General features: G+C 45.6%; 2 protein-coding genes and 1 long non-coding RNA gene across 3 annotated transcripts; 2 read left to right on the plus strand and 1 right to left on the minus strand.

Annotated features, from left to right (window-relative positions):
• Positions 1-5,972: 5,972 nt before the first annotated feature.
• LOC4330303 (protein DETOXIFICATION 49) lies at positions 5,973-8,019 on the plus strand. Its single transcript, XM_015768343.3, has one exon. It carries the CDS (start codon positions 6,169-6,171, stop codon positions 7,816-7,818), a length of 1,650 nt encoding a protein of 549 aa, XP_015623829.1. The 5' UTR covers positions 5,973-6,168; the 3' UTR covers positions 7,819-8,019.
• A 932-nt stretch (positions 8,020-8,951) lies between these two features.
• On the minus strand, positions 8,952-16,320 carry LOC9266879 (uncharacterized). Its single transcript, XR_001542956.3, has 4 exons — positions 16,164-16,320; positions 13,455-13,585; positions 9,392-9,446; positions 8,952-9,305 (listed from the first exon to the last, which is right to left on the minus strand). It is a non-coding gene; the product is annotated as an uncharacterized lncRNA (long non-coding RNA).
• Positions 16,321-17,195: 875 nt separating this feature from the next.
• On the plus strand, positions 17,196-21,814 carry LOC4330304 (E3 ubiquitin-protein ligase ATL59). Its single transcript, XM_015768629.3, has 3 exons — positions 17,196-17,813; positions 19,902-19,999; positions 21,113-21,814. The coding sequence occupies exons 1-3, from the start codon at positions 17,589-17,591 to the stop codon at positions 21,450-21,452; spliced, it is 663 nt and encodes a 220-aa protein (XP_015624115.1). The 5' UTR covers positions 17,196-17,588; the 3' UTR covers positions 21,453-21,814.
• Positions 21,815-22,313: the final 499 nt, after the last annotated feature.

Genomic DNA, 22,313 nt, shown 5'->3' on the forward strand with positions numbered 1-22,313 from the left:
CGATCCTATCAATGCATAATATTTTCAAACAACATAATTAAATTTCAAATATAGGCTCAAGATGTTCAAAGGTGGCTTGCCTTGCTCGAGATCTGGAGCTTGATCCTCGAAATCCTCGCGCTGCGGGTCTTCGGGCTCCGAAACTACACGCGAAACGGGACAACTCAACAAACGGCGAAAATAAAGCCCTATTAATGACCTCTAAGCGTGCCATTAGATAGATCTCGAGATTTGAGGAATTTTGGAAGTTGAACAGAGTCAAACGGATTTACGGTTGGGAAGATATTGAATTTCTAAGATTATTGGATTTTTGGTCTAAAGGAAAAGGATTTAATTAAATCCTTTTTGAAAAAGAAAAGAAAAGAAAGGAAAAGAGGGAGGGAAAATAGACTTTTCCTCGGGCGGCTAGGGCGCGGCCCGAGAGAGATGGGGCGGTCCGGCCGAGCTAAATGGGCCGGCCGGCCCAAGGCGGCCCAAGCGCGCGCGCGGGGGAGGGGAGGAGAGAGAGGGCCGGTGGACCGGGCTCACCACGCGTGGTCCCGGGTGGGACCCGCTTGTCAGCGGCTCGGCTCACCGTGCGGAGGGAGCACGCGGCGCGGCGCTAGGGTGGGGGAGGGACGCGGTGCACGCGCGCGGTTCGTGGTGGACGCGGATGCGGCGGGCCCACGCGCAGCCTCACGGCTCGCGGTGGAACGCGCGCATGGGAGGGACTGACCGGGATCGGCCCGATCCGATCTCGGCCGAGCTGGCGCCGACGTGGCGCCTACGTGGCCGCCACGCGGGCCGGCGGGAGGTAGACGACGACGCCGGCCGGAACGGACGGCGGACGACAGCGGCGAGCGGCGGAGCGAACCACGGCGATACCGGTGAAAGCGAGTACACCGGGTGGTTGCTCAGGACGAGGGGAGACGAGCCAACGGCTCGGATTCGCCGGAGGGAGTCCGTCGGCGGCGGATTGCGGCGGCGGCAACCGGCGGAGAGAAAAGGGGAAAACGGAGACGAGGTCACGAGGGGCCAATTCCCGGCGGCGAGAGCATCTACGCGGCTATGGGAATCCGTTGCTAGCGTCGGATTGGGCGGAGCTACGCCGAGCGAGGCCGGCGACGAGCGGCGCTTCCGAGCTCGGGCGGCGACGGCGGCGAGACACGGCGAGCGGTGGCAACGGCCGGGGCGGCGCCGGCTAGCTACGGGGAGGCTACTCGTGCTACTACCGAAAACTAAAGGGGAGAGATGGAGCGAGGAGGAAGAACGGAGGGAGGCACTACCGTGCGGACGGGGCGCAGTGACGAGAGGCCGACGGCGCGGGAGTAAACTCTCCGGCCTCGGGCCGGGGAAGAGGAAGAAGAGGGCGCGCCCGGAGTCCCCTTCCGCGTCCTAGTGCGCACCGGCTCCTCCGGCACGCACGCGACGATGAACGGCGACGGCGAACAGGGGCGACAGTGGCGGCGAGAGACGAAAACGAGGGAGATTGGAGGGGGAGGGGCTTGGGTTTAAATGGGCGGCAATGTCGGTTTGGGAGAGGGGAACCGACATTGGACGGTCAAGCCGGCGAGCTGGCGCTCCGGCTAGCGGCCAAAACGGCGACAGAAGGTGATGCCGGCGAGAGGGAAAAAGAGAGAAAAAAAAAGGGGAGGGAAAGGGGGCTTGTCCCTTGCCTCTTTGGGAAAATGAGGAGGGGAGCGGGGGTGACGCGGCAGAGGGAGGGGGAGCTCTGCCTCCGTCCCTTGGCGGCTTGCGCGCGGAGAGGCGGGGCCGAGGCGATGACGGCGGGGCGGTGTGGAGCGGAGCGGCGACACGAGCGACAGGTGCGGCAGGGGGCTGACGGCGGCAGCGACCAGGCGGTCGGCCACCACGGCACGCGCGCGCGGAAACAATGGGCGGCGCGGCTCGGGCACGCGCGCTGGCTAGCGGGATCGGGCGGCTGCGCGGACGGCGCAGACGCGACGCAGGCGACGACCACGCGGGCGCGCGCGCGAACGACGCGTGGGGAGCGGCAGCGAGGGAGCGGAAAGGAGGACTCGGCTCGGCGCGGCCAGCTCACGCGCACGCGCGCGGGCAGGGCGCGGGCGGAGCGGAGGGCGCTCGGCGCGACGCTCGCGCACGCGCGCGCGGCGCGCGGGCGGAGCGGAGGGGGAGGAAGAGAGAGAGAGAGAGAGAGCGCCGGGAGGGAGGGGGAGATGGGCCGAGAGAGATTCGGCCCATCGACCCCGGGGGAGGCTAAATAGACTTTTGCGGAGGGATTGATTTGGAAGGATTTGGATCCGGAATTGGACTCGACGATAGATCGGGGATTGAGATCCGAGATGGCACGGACACTAGACAACAAGCAAAGAAACAAATTTCGCAATTAGGGTTTTTAAGAGATAATTTTCCCGCTAGGCGCCACGACGGAACGGGCGCTACAAATATGTCCTAAGATATTCCGTTATAATTTACCTAATTGCTCCTATGTGGGTCGTGCAAGTGTAGTGAAGGGTATAGAAAGGGAATTTTTCCCTTCCACTCCTTTAAATATATCCATGAGTGAACCCTAGAAGGGATTATCACTCCCATTCATACCCACAAGACTTGGCTGCCTTTCTCTCTCCACCTCTCCTTATCCAAATGGTTATGCATGGTCTCTAAATATTCTCTATGTTTGTTACTCACTATAATACTGTATACAGCTGATTTATCTCAAAAATACTATCGTTGAATCATAGATTTATTTGATCCTATAAACTTATTCTAATATAATCTTGACGGTCATAATTTTACAAGTTCAACGGAATCGTATTCTAAATATCAAATATTTATAACCAGATCGAGGTACATAATATTATTATTTTTTATTCAAATATGTAACCAATATAATTATGTTTTATGTATATAGGCGTGACGACATAATTATAATTGCAGAGGACAATTCATATGTGTTGCCAAGAGCAAGCGTTAGGGTGCCAGATGGTGAGCTGCTGGAGCATTTGACCTGCCCTCTCATATACATATATGGTGCATACTTAATTTTGATTTATTATATATGCTATAATATATAAGGCCTGAGAACCACATTTTGTCAACTCATAGATACTTGTTAAAACAGATAGGAGGGGTTGACCTATATATGATATAGCGAAGCCAGAAATGTCAACCCAAAGAACTGTTTTAATCTACTGATTAATTAGCACAGCTAGCTATATATATGCAGGAAAATAAGGAAACATCGCTGCCATTACACATGGGAACTCCTAGCTAGCTAGCTAACAAAATCATGTGAGAATCACGCATTCCAAGCCAGTAGCTTGGCCTAAACATGCATGAGACTAACATGTATGCAGCCAGTTAGAACACATCCACGTGCACGTGAACGATTTTTAGGGTCATCTTCCAGCAAGGCCGGCTGTTCTCGTCATGGCCTAATGAAGGGCCATTTGCATTGGCCCTCCCAGTACTCACGGTGTAGTACATTGCCCGCGCCGGCAGCGTACGGCAGATTATATCGAAAACTAGCCAGAGAACGGCGCGCGTCGATCTCTGATCATCAGTTCTCATCGCCCTCCCATCATCAGTCGTCAGTCGTCACGCACCAACCAACGCGCGCGCCGCCTCAATGCCAACGAACGACATCCTATGCCCTGGTACCACCAATTTCTCTGCAAAACTAAAGATCAAACTCAGTAAGATATTACTAATTAATCTCTCCTTTCCTTTTCTGAATACATTCTATTTTAACTTTAAAATTCCGATTATATGATTTTGATATGTTTTTTTTTTCACTACTATTCATTTGATCATCTCCTTCGAATCACCTAGTGATATCAGATTGTAGGATTTGGTACTGTTTGACATGACTCCAACTTGTAGATTATTCATGTAGAAAATGGAGTTTACATATAAAACTAAAATAACTCAATCGGTTAAACCTCTCATTTTGTTTAAACTATGAACAGTGTTTCGTCATGATATTTTTAAGCTATCATCAGCTTCAACTACAAGAATTTTTTAAGCTAGATATACGTAGCTGCAACAAAATTTAGAGTTGGAGCTATGTCAAACACGACAAACTAAAGTATTTGTATGCTTGTTCCTTTTTGTTTGTCATTTATTTTTGTGTGTTATTTTAGGATATTCACAATGTGTCCTCTCTCTCTCTCTCTCTCTCTCTCTATATATATATATATATATATATATATATATATATATATATATATATATATATATATATATATATATATATATATATATATATATATATATATATATATATATATATATATATATATATATATATATATATATATATATATATATATATATATATATATATATATATATATATAGGACACTCATATGGGGCACCATGGTTTCAAATGCACAAAATCACTCAAATTTTTCAAAAATTTCAAATTGTGAGTATATACCTAGTTATAAGAATTCGATTCATACCTATAACTATCAACAAAACAACTCAAATTTAACTTTATTTCACAATCCATGATTACATACCTAACTAATTATATGTATGGATGCTATATACCTAGAATCAAAATCTAACACAAAACAAGTTCAAATTCAGTTCAAACTTGCTTTCAACTAGTTAGTAAAGTAGTTAATATTAATACCTAAATAATTGAAAAAGTTTCATGCTCATTTGAATTGGGTATATACTCAATTTCAACAATGGTGCCCGGGCACCATGGAGCACCAAACAAATTTACTATATATATATATATATATATATATATATATATATATATATATATATATATATATATATATATATATATATATATATATATATATATATATATATATATATATATATATATATATATATATCCCCATTTTTGGACTAAAACTATAGAGTATATTTATTTCCATTTACTTTTATTTATCATTTAGGACATTCACACGGTATTGATATGCCCGTATGCAAATCTAGTCGTTTACTTTTCTATCTGCGTTGTGAGATTAAGGATTAGTAGTACATCTTGCGTAGTGCCACAAGCTGATCTCTCAAACAGGTCCGATATATCTTCATTCATTTTTGTGTGTTATTTAGGATACTCACGCGGTGTCCTAGCTATATGCCCCTCTGGCCATTGCTTTTTCTAACCAAACTATATTTTTAAGGTTTGATTGAACCTATTCCAAATTAAACAAATTTGTTTGGAGTTAGGCTGTGTTCGGCATCTCTGGTTCCCAACCAGAACAGAACAGTACGCACAGAAAACGGAGCAGTCCATTAGCGCGTGATTAATTAAGTTTTAGTTTTTTTTTCAAAAATTAATTGATTTGATTTTTTAGCAACTTTCATATAGAAACTTTTTTTAAAAAACACATCGTTTAGTAGTTTTAGAAGCGCGTGCATAAAAACACGAGGGAGAGGGGTTGGGAACTTGAGCAAAGAACACAGTCTTAATACCCCACAATACTGGAACAACAGATAGCATGATGACTACACAGTACACATATGCTCTTTGCGGTGGTTTGGTAAAACACTAATAAGTCATCTATCCCGGTGAGGGAATGGAACACAATTACGTTGCAGTATTCCCTTCGTTCTAAAATAGGTATAGTTTTATACTGTTTATATCCAACGTTTGACCGTTTGTTTTATTTGAAATTTTTTATGATTATTATATTTGTTGATATTACATGATAAAATATGAACAATACTTTATGTGTGATTTTTATTTATTTTTTTCATAAACTTTTTTAAATAAGACGGACGGTTAAATATTGGACACGGATACCTACTGCAGTTTCGTTTATTTTAGGACGGAGGTAGCAGTGGATGGCCAAGCGTGTGCTTAAGAAAAGACGGCAACAAACGCACTAATAAGTTCCGATCGTTGAATGTTGAAAACTAAGGATGTATAGTGTTTGATACTAGAATGATAGAAACTACTAGAAAAGAAATAGAAATAGAATTGGTGGGCCCATATCGGCATCCTATATAAAGCCCCCTGAGCACGGCGTATCCCCCTCGCACCAACCAAACAAGCTGTTTTTTGTCAACCATTCCTCTGCTCCTCCCCCGGCCTGGGGAGTGGAGCGCCAAATCGTCCATCGCGAGCTAGCCTCCGAACCGGAGACAAGAAGCGCCCCACGCCCACGCGCGTGCGTTTCCGAGCCGAAACGTAACGCCCCCGCGCGGCGCGTTGCGTTGTTCCACCTGTTTCGGCTATGTCGTCGCCGCGCCGAGATGGCCGTGGCGCGGTCGACGACCTCACGGCGTCCTTGCTCCACAAGGGGGATGGTGGGGAGGCGGTGTTCGTCGTCGTCGTTGTTCCCCCGGTGGCGGAGGAGGAGGAGCCGCCGCCGGTGCTCACGTGCAAGCCGCCTGGACGGTTTGCTAGAGCGGTGAAGGAAGCCTGGTCCGTCCCGTTCCCGATGATGCCGTCCATGTCGGCCGGCGCGGCGGGCGCCGAGGCCCGGTCGATACTGGGGCTCGCGCTGCCCATGATCTTGACAGGGCTGCTGCTTTACCTCCGGTCAATGATTTCGATGCTTTTCCTCGGCCGCCTAGGTGGTCTGGCGCTCGCTGGCGGGTCCCTCGCCATCGGCTTCGCTAACATAACAGGATATTCAGTGCTGTCTGGCCTCGCCATGGGTATGGAGCCCATCTGCGGGCAAGCCTTCGGCGCGGGCCATTACGATCTCCTCGGCGTCACCATGCAGCGCACCGTGCTCCTGCTCGTCGCGGCCTCCGTCCCCATCGCCGGGCTGTGGGTGCACATGCGGCCTCTGCTCCTGCTCTGCGGTCAGGACGCCGCCATCGCGGCGGTCGCCGAGACCTACATTCTTGCTTCTCTTCCGGACCTCCTCCTGCAGGCGTTCCTCCACCCCGTACGCATCTACCTCCGGACGCAGTCCATAAACCTTCCGCTCACCGTGTGCGCGGCGCTCGCCATTGCTCTCCACCTTCCGATCAACTACGTGGCCGTCTCTGTCCTCGGGCTCGGCATCAAAGGGGTGGCATTGGCCTCTGTTCTGGCCAATCTAAACCTCGTCCTCTTCCTCTTTGGCTACATATGGTTCAAGGGCGTGCACAAGCGCACCGGCGGCTTCGCGCTCTCAGCGGATTGCTTACGCGGCTGGGGCGAGCTCGTCAGCCTCGCCCTGCCGAGCTGCATCAGCGTCTGCCTCGAGTGGTGGTGGTACGAGATCATGATCCTCCTGTGCGGGCTGCTCGCGAACCCGCAGGCCACCGTGGCGTCCATGGGCATCCTGATCCAGACCACGTCGCTCATCTACATCTTCCCTTCCTCGCTCGGCTTCGGCGTCTCCACCCGCGTCAGCAACGAGCTCGGCGCGAACCGGCCCGAGCGCGCCTGCCGAGCCGCGACGGTGGGCCTCATGCTCGGGTTCGCGTTCGGCGGCGTGGCGTCCGCGTTCGCGTGCCACGTGCGCGGCGCGTGGGCGACCATGTTCACCGCCGACCCGGCGATCGTCGCGCTCACCGCGTCCGTGCTGCCGATCCTGGGCGCCTGCGAGCTCGGCAACTGCCCCCAGACGACCGGGTGCGGCGTGCTCCGCGGCAGCGCGCGGCCCAAGGACGCCGCAAGCATCAACCTCCGGTCGTTCTACCTCGTCGGCACACCGGTGGCGCTCATCCTCGCGTTCTGGTACCACTACGACTTCAGGGGACTCTGGCTCGGCCTCCTCGCGGCGCAGGCGACCTGCGTGGTGCGCATGCTCCTCGTGATCGGGGAGACGGACTGGACCGCGGAGGCCAAGCGCGCGCAGCAGCTCACCGGAGCGGCGGACATCAAGGATTGCGGCGGCAAAGGCGATCACGTCGCAGTGATTGAGCAACCAGATGAGCAGTGTTGACAAGCTACGGGCGTTCAACATTGCCGTCGGCTCCTCGGCTTACCTTTTTTTTTTCCATATTTTTGGCGGGAGAGAAACCAGAGGCTAACATATGACAATTTTGTTACCAATTGGTAATCTGTAAAGATTCTTTTCTGATGGTTATTACAGAAGGTGAAAAAATTCAAAGGAAATATCAAAGATTTTTTCCTCTGACAAAAAGTCACCCTAACAGTAACATTTCGCTAAAGCTGCCATCCCTGGTCAAAGTGTGCATTGGCGGCTTATGTTTGCAGATAAACGTACAGTTTGAAATTTTTGAAGTGAAAACAAGTAGAGGCTCCTCTGGCTCGATCGAACGTATGAACTCTACAGTAATCTCAATTTCCATGAAAATCCCGCAAAATTCCTCCATACCAAAGGGGGCATAAGGAGCAAAATGGGATTGATTTACCTTTGATACGTCAGACAAGCTATTAAACAGAAATCTAACCGAGGCAAGAAAATTACTATTGCATCATCTCCATAGAAGACATTATGAACGAGCTTCAATTATTTGGACTCTGGGGCCATAAATTTGACATGACAAGCAGGAATATAACATTCTCATAGGTAAAACCATACGCTCGAGTCGAAATCAATCAGATTTCAATAAGAAGGTTTCGTGGTTCTCGATAACCAATGGAGATTCCATTGCATGCCTATGTGAATAAGCAATGATCCGACTGATATATACACTAGTACTATATTTAAACGTCAAAGAACCAACGATCTGCTAGTAATGGCCAACTTGGAATTTTCGTACGCTTAAACTATCAGAGCAAAGCACGGCCATGGAACAAGCAAAGCAACTAGTAATTTTCTGAACACTGGAATGCTTCAAACAGTGGCACTGCGATGATCCAATCAACGTGTAACTGCGTCCCGCGAGTGAGGCTCAAACATGGCCTGTCTGGATCCGGAGGGCTATTTAATAGCCCTTCGGAAACTTGTTATTTATAAGTATTAAACGTAGATTACTGACAAAACACATTTCATAATCCCTAGGCTATTTTGCGAGACGAATCTAACGAGGTATATTAATCCATAATTAGCGGATGATTACTGTAGCAAATCATGGATTAATATATCTCGTTAGATTCGTCTCGCAAAATAGCCTAGAGGTTATGGAATGGGTTTTGTCGGTAATCTACGTTTAATACTCCTAAATAACAAGATTTCGGAGGGATATTTAATGATGACTTTTACGGTACAATATACTGGCAGTATATACTGTAAGTATTTACAAGGATATAATAGGAATTTGCTAAAAAAATGTAATTGACATTTTAATAATCTATTCTTAGGTTCAATCTCTATCTTTAATTTGGCGCTGTCGTGTGCATGATTCAGGTGAGGGAGAGATGAGCCAAGGCGGTGCAATTAGTCCTCTTTGGCGGCTGGATTCACCGGCGCCTGCTTCCTGTTCATGCGGCCAATCGCCGTCTCCCACCACCGTCTCACGCGATCTGTGCACACGAAAATGCATGCATTAACTTATGTACTCTTATGTTCTTGCAAATATTCTCTGCAATTTTAATCTGTAGAATCTGACCTTAAGATGGCAATGGTACAGGGAGCGTCCCCAGTAGAGCTAGGGTTCAGTGGCACTGCAAAATGTTAATTGTTCCCTATAATTGATTAGTACTAAATCACCATGCTTAATTGATTTTGAGCGTTGTTGCGACGTGCTTGTGGTGGCTGCCACGGCGAGCGTCGACTGTGTGGCTGCCGGCACAACTCCGCCGCCTAGGGTGAACGACGATGGGAATGGGGAATCGGATCGAGCTTGTATGTTGGAATTAACGAAATTGCCACCACGAAATAAAACAAAAAGACCAGAATACCCTTTTTAGAATTATACTACAAATCTAATTAAGTGGGTAGGTAATCAATCTACACTATTGGATCAATTATACTATCAGTATATTATACCGTAAAATTTCTCTATTTAATAGCCTGAAGGATCCAAACAAGGTCATGAACGGAATAAGATGTATGCGGCTGCTGCAGCAGCAGCTAGCTCCTCACACATCCCGGCGAGGAGATGAGATTCCTCTGCTCGCTCCCGGTGTTCGGTCGGAGGGCGCAGCTCAACGACGACGGCACGAGGCCCAGGTGGATCCGCCTGTGCCACGCATAATTATACCGGAGGTCGTACAATGATTCCAGTGGCTAACTGGTGGGCGTGACGGCTATACTATCTGCACCGGCAACGGCACGGCTGGCCTATGCAGTGGAGTAGTATTAGAAAAAACAGAAACGGCCATTTTTGCACTCACTGAGCCACTAGGCTTCTCCGGACTCCGAGAAGATATCCACTGTTTGGATGACCCCAAGAGCCAGTATAAAAATGTAAAGTACTGGATTACTGGTAATTTATATGGCAGTTGCTTACCTCCAGGTTAATGCAACGCTTAATGAAAATTATGCTCATTATGTCCTGGTGTAAAACTTGTCGTAAAAACGATGTATCCGTATAAGTGTGGGTTAGTAGTAGTAGATTTTGGGGTTGGTATGCGATGAGATCTAGCTGTATCAGTTCGATAAGATGCGTGTTTGCGTGGAAGCAATCGACACTTGTTGCTTGAATCAACAGTCTATGTTAGTCTCAGTGTGACAAGGATATACTGTATCTCAGATGATATCGCAGTTTGTCTACTAATACATAAATTTCTCATCTTAGCCATCATTACAGCTGAGGCTAGAAGGAGCTGTGCTAGCATAAACGGCTGGAGAGCTGTAGTCATTATCATCTTTTGGATGAAAGCAATTGCGTTTAAATATCGACTTGGTCGCAAAGCGAATTCATTACTGTTTCCATTTCTTTTCGTTCTCTAGCGGAATCAAGGATGTGACGGGGAAAGAAACCAAAGTGGTTAGGATTATAAAGTGGGGATACATCACGAGGAAAGGGTGCAGCTGACTGAGTGAAGTGGACATGTAGTAGGGTAACGAGGGCGCAAGGGATTTTTGTTTTGTGTAGGGTATATAAACGCACTTTTTTGTTGTAAAAGAAGCCTTTTCAATCATGTAGGTTCAATATTGAAGCAGCAGAGATCGCTGATTTTTCTTTGTTGGCCAACTCCCTGTCAAGATCCCTATCAAGACAGGGATACTCGGTGTTATTTTCCTCAGGAAACGATTCTTGATCCAAGTTTAAGGCCACTCTCGAGCTGAAAGCGTCCATTCATATATTCAATTAGAAGTCTAGGACAGTTCTAACTCGCCTTGTACTAAAAAAATGCACATAAACCATATTGTACTATCATAATCACATGCATAATCTCATGGCCCTCAACTCAAACATTTTTAGCTACACACTGCAATTTTTTTATAAATAGTGTCAGAACCCACGATATAAAGACACGATTGATTTCCTCTCCCTGCTTCCATCACTCTGTTTAAAAACGCATTATCCTTCATTTGCTACGTTTCTCACTTTCTCTTATTTTTAAAGCTAATCTCGACCGACTTTCACTAGTGGAACTAACAGGCCACAATCTTGCAGATTTGGTAGATAATGGAGATCAATCAGTTGTCTTCTTTACATGACACTAGCAGTACTGTATTTTTTACGTCGGTAAGATCACTACCGTATGATTTTCTTGGGGAAGAAAAGAAGGAAACAAGTCAACTGGAGCCCTCTGCAATCATCATGCTGCCCTTGATTGCCAAGCAAAGTGTCACACGGTGATCAAACCCAATCAATGGCTCTGTAAAGCGACAGTGATCCTTCGATGCTGGACAATCGACTTTCGTCTGAAAACTGGCAGCAACTGAAACAGAGTTGCATTTCGTCCTTGAACTCGATACCCCCGGCCGGCCCTGAAGACCACGTACAGAAGACGACGCCAACGCAGTCTGACTCTACTCTGCAGTGTCACGGTCACGTCCTAGCTGCACGATCTTGCATGAACCCCTCCGACACTCGGTTCACGTCACGTAGGAGTATCTAACAGTTGTGGACCGGCTGAGTCGATCAAGCAACCAACCTGTGGGAGAGGAGTACATGCGAGATACGCAATGCCCTCCTGGTTCTAGACTTCTAGTAAAGTGGAGTGACGTGCCAGCCCAACACGTGCCAGTCTAGATCAGGAATGAACTGCCCGTTGAAAGTACAAGCGACCGTCCCTGTCCCGGCCGTCGCAAACACCCGAGGGTCGTCGAGACAATTGGGGGATTCTTTTGTCACACGCACCGCAGCGTAGGCTAGTTGCGGTTCGGGCGTTGGTCATGCACGCACGTACGTGGCTGACCCGGCCGGGCCGGGTGCGAGCGGGGACGACCTGGGCGCGTGTCCAGTGGTGGGGGAGCAGCGCCACCGGTGGGGCGGCGAAAGGTCCACCGCCCCGGGGTGATTCGCCGTGTGCGTCGTGACGCATCGCCGCCCCCCCAGCGCACGCGGACCCCGGCGAGACGTGGGTTGAACGCCTAGCAATCCCTGGCAATCGCGCACGCGGGCGCGGGCGGCGGTGGCGAGTCGATCTGGCCGGCCCGGGCGGTACGTCGCCGATGGATGGGCGGCCAGCCGTAAAGGCCGCGTGCGCCGTGCCACTCGATCGGTGAGTGAGACCGAGTCTTTTAATTCCAGCGGCGCACCGCCCCGGCTCAGTGCCCCGCCGCTGCTCGAGTCGTGTCCACTAGATAAGAGTCAATAGACCACGGTGCCACGGTGCCACGCTGCCAGTGTGTCGTTCTACTCGGGTAGTCCGGCACCAGAAGGATGATGTGACGTGCGGTCGTGCGTTCGTGGCACATGCACTCGCGTGCGTCTCTCGATCGGTTTTAAGCTAGTGGCCTGGCTCGAGCGGGCCGCTGCGCTGGCCTAACACTTCAACGTCGCAGCAGCTTCACGAAATCCATGACATATTTGCTTACGGGACGGCAACCACAGAAAGTCTGAACTACATATCTATATGGTGGGCGTACTCAAACGTATACATAAAAAAATGTGACTGAGCGTATAGAAATGGATCTGAAACTGAAACCCATCAGGGCTCGTCAACAGAGTGTGCTGGCTGTACTGTTTCCAAAAAAAAAAGTGTGCTGGCTGCAGGTAGTAGCGGAAGCCGGAAGCACCGTTTTTTGTTGATCAAATAATGCAGTTGACATGCGGAAAACCTACAGTAGGGCAACTGGGACATGTGTTTGCATTTTCTGGAAGCTGACTTTTGGCATGTCAACTCAAGTTGCAGTTAAATGTCCGAATTTAAGCCATAATTTAAGGACCGGTTTGAGATGTTTATATCGTTATGCTTTGTCTTTTCGAAACTGCCCGGCCGTTGCCCGTTCCCTCCGTCTCTGTTTCATATTATAAATCGTTTAACTTTATTTTAGTCAAACTTTTTTAAATTTGACTAAGTTTATAGAAAAATATAGTAGTATTTTGAACGTAAAATAAACATATTATCAAAATATATTCAATGTTAGATTTAATGAAACTAATTTGATATTTTAGATATTGCTAAATTTTTCTATAAACTTGATCAAACTTAATAAAGTTTGAATAGAAAAAAAGTCAAACGACTTATAATATATATATTATTTAAACGGAGGGAGGAGTAGTATTTGTAGCTGGCAGAGGAAGAACTACGAACAGAAGAGATGGATGGTACCTCTCTTTTGTCTGATCCGTTATCCTTTCTGAAGATGCTCGTCTTCTAGGCTGGAGAACATCAGGCTCCGCGACAATCAGGCCTTGGATAAGCTAGTAATTAATCACGCCAATCAGGGCTTCATCCTAGGACTAGGAAACAAACAATGTATCTGTTACTGCAAGTATAGAAGTTTACTCTTACATCTTAACATGAAAATAAATCAGGACAGCAACCCTTCTCATTAATGGAATCATGGCAGGTGGCAAGTTAGCTATTGGTGGTGGGCATAATTAGTTTAGTCAAGTAGATTACAAATGACTCTTATGCTAATAATTTCTTTATTGGAGATTGATCAAGTATCAGAAGTCATCTAGCCAGATTAAAACCACAGAATCTTTCACATCAATATTGTAGGAGCAGTTTTATACCAAACCAAAGCGGATAAGACAGATTCTCTAGGCTTTAGTAAGTAATATACAATTAATCAAATTTGCAGTTTCTGGCTATGTGTATTCCATGATGTACATTTACCTCCAAATGCATGTCCAGAGCATATACACTAGCAGTACAAGAGAACCAAATTTACACACATAAACGGATGGAGTGGCCGAAAGACAATAAATCTTTAACAAGAACTGTTCGATTAACTCCTGAAATACATGGCGGAAAGGATGGAGGAAATAATGCAACGAAGTCAGCAGACTTTAACAGACCATCAGTGCAAGCCAATCACATTAAATCAAGTCAAAACACCAGAAACATAGCACAAACACTGAAAAGGTATACAGTGAAAATGCTTCATTCGCCTTTTACACGGACGTGTAGTAGATTTCAACTGCTTGATGGATACAAAGGCGGAATACTATCAAACATCCTTCAGCCAAGATTGAACATGTAATACATGAGCATTTTACCATTTATACATAAATATATATTTTCTGAACATAGGTTATGTTAAGTAGCTTGATAAAAGGAGTAAGCACTTACAGAACATAGAAGTACGACCAGAAAAAAAAACAACCTATTTTAAAAATATATAGTACTTCAGCGAAATAGAATAATTTCAATAATGAGTCCCCTCAGAAAGAAAAGACCAGGATAGAAATCTGGTGAGCACAAAGAACTGCAAATGTGGGGTATAGGAGTACATGATAAAAAAATAAAAAGAATAATTTAGTGGTACCATTTGCAAATATAATTTTCATCATGAGCTGTTTAAGTAACAACTGGATTTATCTTTTTTTTTCCTCAGCAATGAGCCTGTTGACTATAGATGACATTATAAGTAACTACATACTATATATGAGTTTTATATTCATTGTCAATGCATTAAGAAACCACAACATGCAATACACAAATGACAGCTACAGTCAACTACATTTATATTGCAAAAATTGAAAAATGTCAAACATAAAAAGGAAGGGATTGGGAGGATTCAAGTTGACCTATAATTCTTTTGAGTTGTTCAAGTTGACCACTTTTAGGGAATGCAGCTTTAGCCAATGGTATTCAGGTCAAACTGATGCATCAGCTTCTTACTTAAGTTATCAGTACATTGTATCCTTATTGAAGACAAGCAGGAGAGTTCAATCGAGAAATAAGTTGATCAACATCTGAGCAGCACTAAGGGTCAGATGACTGATAGAATAATATAATGGACAGGATATTTTAAGGCAAAATACTATAATCAGTCTGGGGTGATCCAATGTTCAAATATCTGTGTTGGTCTCAAAACTGCAACACAAGACCAGGCCGTCGGGGACAAGAGTACAAACAATGTACAATGTCCTATTTTCTGAACTTCTTACTGACAAAGGGAACAAAGGAAGGGCCTTTATCAATTCCAAATTAAACGTCTTGCATTTATCCGTGGTCACTTTCATTCAGATGCAATTTCAGCCATTACTATCCCTGAAAACAGATCTTCTGTCAAGATGCTCAAGAAGATGCTACTGTTTTCTAAAGATCAAAGGTACTATCAAAAGTACATATAATTGGTGGTGGTCTGTGATTACAGACCGTCACAGGAGAACGGCCTGGCCCAACATCAAATTTGGCCCAAATATCACGTGCCAACCAAAATCAACAGCATAATAGGTTTTCCGAGTGACGGTGAGATGCATCACACACATTCCACAGCATCAGTAGGATTATACACCCATCATTTGCAGTGCACACTACAGCAGATGCATTCCACAGAAATAAGGTAGATTCATTGTTAATTGTGCCGTAAACCTTGCAGTTGATTGATAGGAGTTGGATCAATAGGAACCAATGCAACAAAATTAGCTACATCAACTTCAATTAAAAGTCAGGGACGTTTGTCATGTTTTACGAAAACTTAAGGAACAAATTAGCCTGAACAGAAAACTTATCATTTAAAGCATTTTATTTGAATCTATTCTGAGATCGAAAAACATGTAGTATAACAGTATGACAGAAGTCGGCCAAAAATCTCTTGTATACAGATTACAGAGTATTGCATTCTACGGTACTAATTGCATCCACTATTCGATAAAGAAGTTTTAAAAGCACGATCTTTCCTACGGAAGAGGTAACACCAGTCTAAAAATCAACCGAACATTCAGCAAGCAAGCAAGATATCGCAATCAGGAGTTCAGGACTAAGACCAGATCAGATTGCTCGTGCAAAGAGGCATTTCAACAAGCACCTGCCGTGCGTGCCCAATCAGATAAGAACCAGCAGGTGCCAGGTAGAGAAGCTGACCTTACTATCTCGCCGTTGGCCAAAAGCAAATCTGCCCTTTGAAGCAACCGGCTGACGGAGGGAGGCCTGCCGCCTGCCTGATCGCTGATCGGTGTTGGATTTTAGGCGGAGTGACAAGTACGGAGTATATAACCTGACCTAATTCGTGTACATGTTCATCTGCGGTGCCTGCCTCTCTGGGTTTGTAAGCTGCGGGCCTGCGGCTGTCCTATGGGCCGTATGCTGATCGTCCGATATACTCAAATGGGCCGTCGCCTCGTAGTAGGAGCCCCGGATGATGGGCCGAGCTCGAACGTGTCAATAAAACGAGACTACTGTTCATACGCAAAATGAGTACGCAGTCTCAAGTCTCAACGAGTTGTATACCGGGAGTCCGAGCCTGAAAAATACAAGTTGTTTTCAGGCCACTATCAAGAACGTTCCGTGCGGTACGATGCCGTGCATTAGGTAAGGTTTGCGCGGTGAAGAAGGCCGACATGCCATCTCACTGACGTGAACGCCTCCTCGCCCGCGGGTTGTTCACGAACACGAGTACTAGTGCGTAGTACTAGCCGTGTACCACCCACCTCGGCACTCGCAGGCTCGCAGCGCATGGTAACCATCTTTTATTTGTGTTCCCGAAGAAAGGTGGTAAGTAGAAGTACCTTGTTTTTTTTAATTTCAAGATATGTAAGTACACGAGAAAGTCCGTATCATTCACGTAGCATGCAGACCACGCAGCATCGTTTGATCAGGCGTGGCGTGGCGACTGCCAAATCTTGGACTGTTCCGCGGCGCGCACCTGCTCCCTTCCCACGCTCCCACGCCGCCGCGGGGGGCCCCGCGCGCTCTCCTCCCCTCCACTATTCAAATCCGCATCTACTAGCCACGGCCGCCGACCCAGCCCTTCCCGAGTGACAGCTGGACCCCCGGTGCGGGTGCCCACACGTCATGGAGAGGGCGAGGCAGACGGCATGGAGTGCCGAGTGCGAGGTGGAGGCGGAGGAGCAGATCTGCCGACTGCCGAGGCGGGGTAGTAGTAGTAGGGCAGCTAGTACTAGCTACTAGACGCAAGGCAGGCATCACGCAAGTCACGGGGAGATACTTCTCATTCTCGCGACGACTCGTGCTGACTGCTTCGTCACCAACTCAACGGATTCCATTTCCGCCGCCCCCGCGCCGCATCATTCGTTGCCAGCGCCCCACGCAAATCCCAAATCCCAAACCCCGCGGCGATGGCCACCGTCGCCCAGCCCGACCCCAGCAGCAGCAGCCGCCGCACCGCCGCTCTTATACGCCGCAGCGGCAGCGTCCTGCTCGAGCAACCGTATTATTAGCCACGGCCCCGCACGCCCGCTTGATCCGCCTGCTGCGCGCGCGCGAGTTTTTTTTTTTTCCTTTTTTCCTGTTGGTGTTGCGCGGTGGGCGAGAGGTGTTGGGGGGAAGATGCTGGGGTCGGGGCTGAATCTGGTGACCACGGTGATCGGCTTCGGGATGAGTGCCACCTTCATCGTCTTCGTCTGCGCGCGCCTCATCTGCGGCCGCGCCGCGCGGGCCGACGCCGAGGCCGACGCCGCCGAGGGCAGGGTCGCGGCCGCGCGGGCCATGGCGGCTGGCCCCGCGCCGTTCGACTTCGACGTCGAGTTCCGGGCCACGGATCTCGACCGCACGGTAAGATTTCTGTGCTCTACTCCGGTAATAACATCATCTAGCGTTTAGCTGGTTGGCGTGGGATGGCTCTGTGCGCATTGCTGCGTGGTGAATTGTTGATGCTGTGCCGCTTGAATTGCTTTTTAACATGACTCCATAAGCGATGGGTCCAATAGTTCGCAATTTCTACGGGTATGGCAACCAGTTCACGGAAATGACAAATCGCCACGCCTCACACTGATTTAATTTGTTCCAGCAGTGGAAAATCTAAAAAAAAAAACGAATGGTTCCTCCATTTACTTCCAATTATCTGGATACAAATTAGACAACAATTCAAGGCTTCAAGCTTGTTTATGAATGGCTCCTTCATTTGATTTCAGTTATAACCAGGGTTTAATCTTTCGGTTTGGACGTTTCTATCAGAGGGTGCTGATATACTGAAATTGCAGAAATTTCGTTCTGAAATTTTGAAGACATTTTAGTCAAAGTTGAATAAAATAATTCCAAATTCACAAAAAAAAATTCGGCCAAAATAATATCATTGGGGGGGGGGGTCCGATATGATCGAAATTTCGTTCCGGAATTTTGAACCCTGGATATACCTGGATACAAATTAGACAACAATTCAATGCTTCAAACTTGTTTAGTTGTGCATGACGTGCAAATTCTGTTATATAGCAATTGAGCAATAAATGCACATCACACTTTAACTCAGGATTGATGCATACTATTTGCAATGCAAGCTATTCTTTCTAACAGAAAGATAGATGGGCATTGCCTTTTTAAAACCTAACTAAGCTTCAAATGTGGAAAAAATGCTTGCTCCAAATGCGTCTGAAAAATCCTAGTAACAATGAGGTGATAAAATGGAGAAGGAAATTATGTGTCTGAATTGAGCAAGGAGTGATAACTTGGGAACCAAAAGTACTACTAATCCTACTAATAAAAACTATTAACTTGAGTAAACATCGTAATAAAAAAGATTTTGTAGTTATATTAAAAAGAGAGAGAGAAGACATGGTCTTGTTCCAAAATAAATGCAGTTCGTGTTGGCCATATAGTTATGCCAAAGATTTCCTTTGCTAATCAAACCAGCCATAGAAATTTCAAGTTACTTAACATAATGTAAACTTGTTTTTTCTTCTGATGTATGTCTAATGCTTGGTCACAATATAATCGAGTTGTCATAGTGTATTTTTTCTCTTGGTTGTTGTGAGAGTGTCTGAATTACTCTCATCACCAATTTATGTCAATATCACATTATTTTCTATAACTCAATAGAAGATTAGACATCTGCGCTGTCTGTTTCAACTGTGAATATGACATGATAGGTTAATATGTAATATATCACTTCACAAACATGCAAGTTCAAATTCGACTTCTACAAGTTATAACAAAAAGTCAAAAAATAACAAATTTGACTGTGAATATACGTATACTAGTTAGAGTTTGATTTGTTATTTTTGTTACAACTTGTAGAAGTCGAATTTGAACTTGCATGTTTGTGAAGTGATATATTACATATTAACCTATCTTGTGAATTTTTTTGGAATTTTTTCATAATCATTTAGGTGGCATGCAAGAAACGGGTGGACGTCCACCCAAGAGATTAGAATCCATCCTCCATATATAAAGCATCTTTTATATTGCTTACGGACAACCTAGAGGCCTAGGACCAGATTCTTGCCAGTTTTGTGCCCATTGATCACCTTTACAGACATGCTAACTTCCACTTGTTCATGACAATAATATTTTCAGTGAGTAGCCTTTTGGGAAGATAAACTTCTAATCTATTGAGAGTTTTGAATTCTTCATGCAAACTATCGTAGTATTGTATATATATTGATAATATAACAATATTACTGAAAAGTTACACAACAATTACCAGATTCCAAATTCCAAATGTAATGGCACACTAAGGTGCTCCTGTTGTATCTTTTGATGGGCTCCCTTTTGTCCTTATTTACTTGTTGCATCATTCCTAATTAGAAAATGATGCTTGAACTGCTAAAATCAGATATTTGTAATACTAAATGGAAAACCACTGTGCTAATTAGGTATGTGCTTGTGTTCGGAAATTAACTTGGTCATTCCTTTTTTTTTCAATAGATTGAGCATACCCGTAGTGGATTGGAACCTTTTGTTGTTGCTGCAATTCCTACAATGAAGTACAGCTACGAGGCCTTCCAATCAAAAGATGATGCCCAGTAAGTGTACTGTATACTGTAGAGCTACTTACGTGCTTCCATCTTTTGGTCTCCTGTCTATCATGTTTGCCTGTTCTGGATTGGCAGCAAACTTCATGAGGTAGTATCTGCAACTGTCCAGTTACCTGCATCAAACTTTCTTTGCTCTGCTGGAATGCCTGTACAGTTTTTCTTTTCGACAATTGTCAGTGAAATTCACTGAAAAGAATATTCAAGAAGTTTGTTAGTGTGCATAATATGTTAATATTAGATGAACAATTGCAAACAACTCCATTCCAAAAATGATGATCCGATGCTGATAGCCTGAAAAATATTTCATATTTAATATTGGTGATCTCATGTGTTGTGAAGCATGTGGTACAGCTGGCTAAGAAACTGAAATATGTTGGAACAACTCACCAGCCAGACTAGCTCTCTAGTTGTGATTTACAAGCTATATAGCATACTAGTGCTTTTGGGAACAAGAATTGCATGAGCTATCTGTTGTTATTCTTTTATCCCATTTTTGAATGGAGGAAAGGAAAACAAGCAGACCTGATAATTGAACATTGACCCATGCTTGCTAATCTAACATGACTATTGAAGATAGTGAGCAATCAATCAAATAAAACTACTGGTAGCCTAAAAAAAACACCGGTGAAATTGATACAGATAATCATCAGAGTTTTTGTGTGTATGTGTGCTTGTGTTTCATGATGTATCGGATATGCATAACATGAATTATGTGTGGAAAAGAGGGCAGTTGAATAGAATTATATTTTTGATTAAAAACGGTCTCTAGCACTTATTTGGTGAACAGAATAGCACTGGACCTGCATATGCTTCGCTGTCTTTTCTTTTTTATCTTGGATCTGTGTCTTCATGGCAAGAAGTTACTTTCTTGTCCAACAGATATCATTTGTAACCGAGTCTTCCCTGCCAAAAAATGGAATAATCAAGAGAAAATACCATTTTGTGTTAGGATTTATATTACTGGGCTGACTATCATGTCAAAAATAATATTACTGGTTGATGATTATGGTTCCTTATTTGTGCTGCGACATGCTCGGAGAAAGTTACCATCTTGCAGAAATAATGTTATAAGCTATTTGACCTTTTTTTTTTGTTTAACAGGTGCTCCATATGTTTAGGTGAATACAATGAGAAAGAGATTCTGCGCATCATGCCCAAATGCCGTCATAATTTTCATCTTTCCTGTATAGATGTATGGTTACAAAAGCAAACTACTTGTCCGATATGCCGGATCTCATTGAAGGACCTACCCAGTGGAAAACCTGCCGAGTCCCCTGTCCGTAGTCTCCCTCAACTATTCAGCCACCCTGAAAGCTCAGTGAGTCGATCACCTCATTGGATACTTCCTATCCATCGTGATCGTACTGGAGGTAGAGAAAGCAGCCCGGCTTCACAAGAAACAGTAGAGGTGGTCATTGAAATCCAACAAGAAATGCACTGAGGACATGGATGTATAGAGGCGAGATATCGATAGAAGTTGATGAAACTATTTTGTTTTTCGGTTGAGCAACAAAGATATCTTCTATTGCAGAAACGCCGTGCGTTCTTCCAGCAGCAGGGCAGCACGTACACGGCTTTGGCACAGAATTGCAAGGAATTTGTTTACGACAGGACTGGATTTTAGGCATTCTTTGTACATTTGAGGGTGTAGATTAGCGGGTTGCCTTTTGCCCCTCTGTTCATTTTTTATGTGTCCTTGATGTATAGTGTAAAAGGAAGCATTAACAATACTGATCAGATTCGGGGCCGCGAAAATATTTGTAGCAGCGCCGTTGTTCAGATATCATCAGTTTATCACTGCTATCTTCAGCTTGAACAGGGCGTCTTAGGCCGAGTTTAGTTTCAAACAAGTTTTTCAAACCTCCAATTTTTTCATCACATCAAAACTTTCCTACACACATAAACTTTTCTGTTACATATTTTCAATTTCAACCAAACTTTTAATTTTGACGTGAACTAAACATACCCTTAAGGACTTTACGATCCATTTTCTAGTTTCAATGCGTTACAGGATAAATCACATCCTGTGATAATTCACTCCCCTCCTTTCCCCCACTCCGAACGAGAGCATTCATGGGTGTTACTTCTGCATCAACAGCTGTGACAACGCTAAGTTTTCAACGACTCGAGGAGGGTGCCCCTGTTTCTGCACTGTGAACGACTGTAAAGGACACATCGTCGTCCACGACCGGTTGTTTCGACACCTCATTGTCGCAGCTCTACAGTGTCAGCTCAGCCTGGCAATGGTTCAACGCTCGGCGTAGTGTAGTACTGGTAAGTAGTAATAACCGTGTTGTTACAC

Source organism: Oryza sativa, chromosome 2 (genome assembly GCF_034140825.1).
Source record: "Oryza sativa Japonica Group chromosome 2, ASM3414082v1".
NCBI lineage: Eukaryota > Viridiplantae > Streptophyta > Magnoliopsida > Poales > Poaceae > Oryza > Oryza sativa.

Coding starts and splice junctions, on each gene's coding strand:
- LOC4330304 (XM_015768629.3), top strand. CDS start 17,589: ATGCTGGGGTCGGGGCTGAATCTGGTGACCACGGTGATCGGCTTCGGG. Junction 17,814..19,901: donor CCACGGATCTCGACCGCACG/GTAAGATTTCTG, acceptor TTTTTTCAATAG/ATTGAGCATACCCGTAGTGG. Junction 20,000..21,112: donor CAATCAAAAGATGATGCCCA/GTAAGTGTACTG, acceptor TTTGTTTAACAG/GTGCTCCATATGTTTAGGTG.
- LOC4330303 (XM_015768343.3), top strand. CDS start 6,169: ATGTCGTCGCCGCGCCGAGATGGCCGTGGCGCGGTCGACGACCTCACG.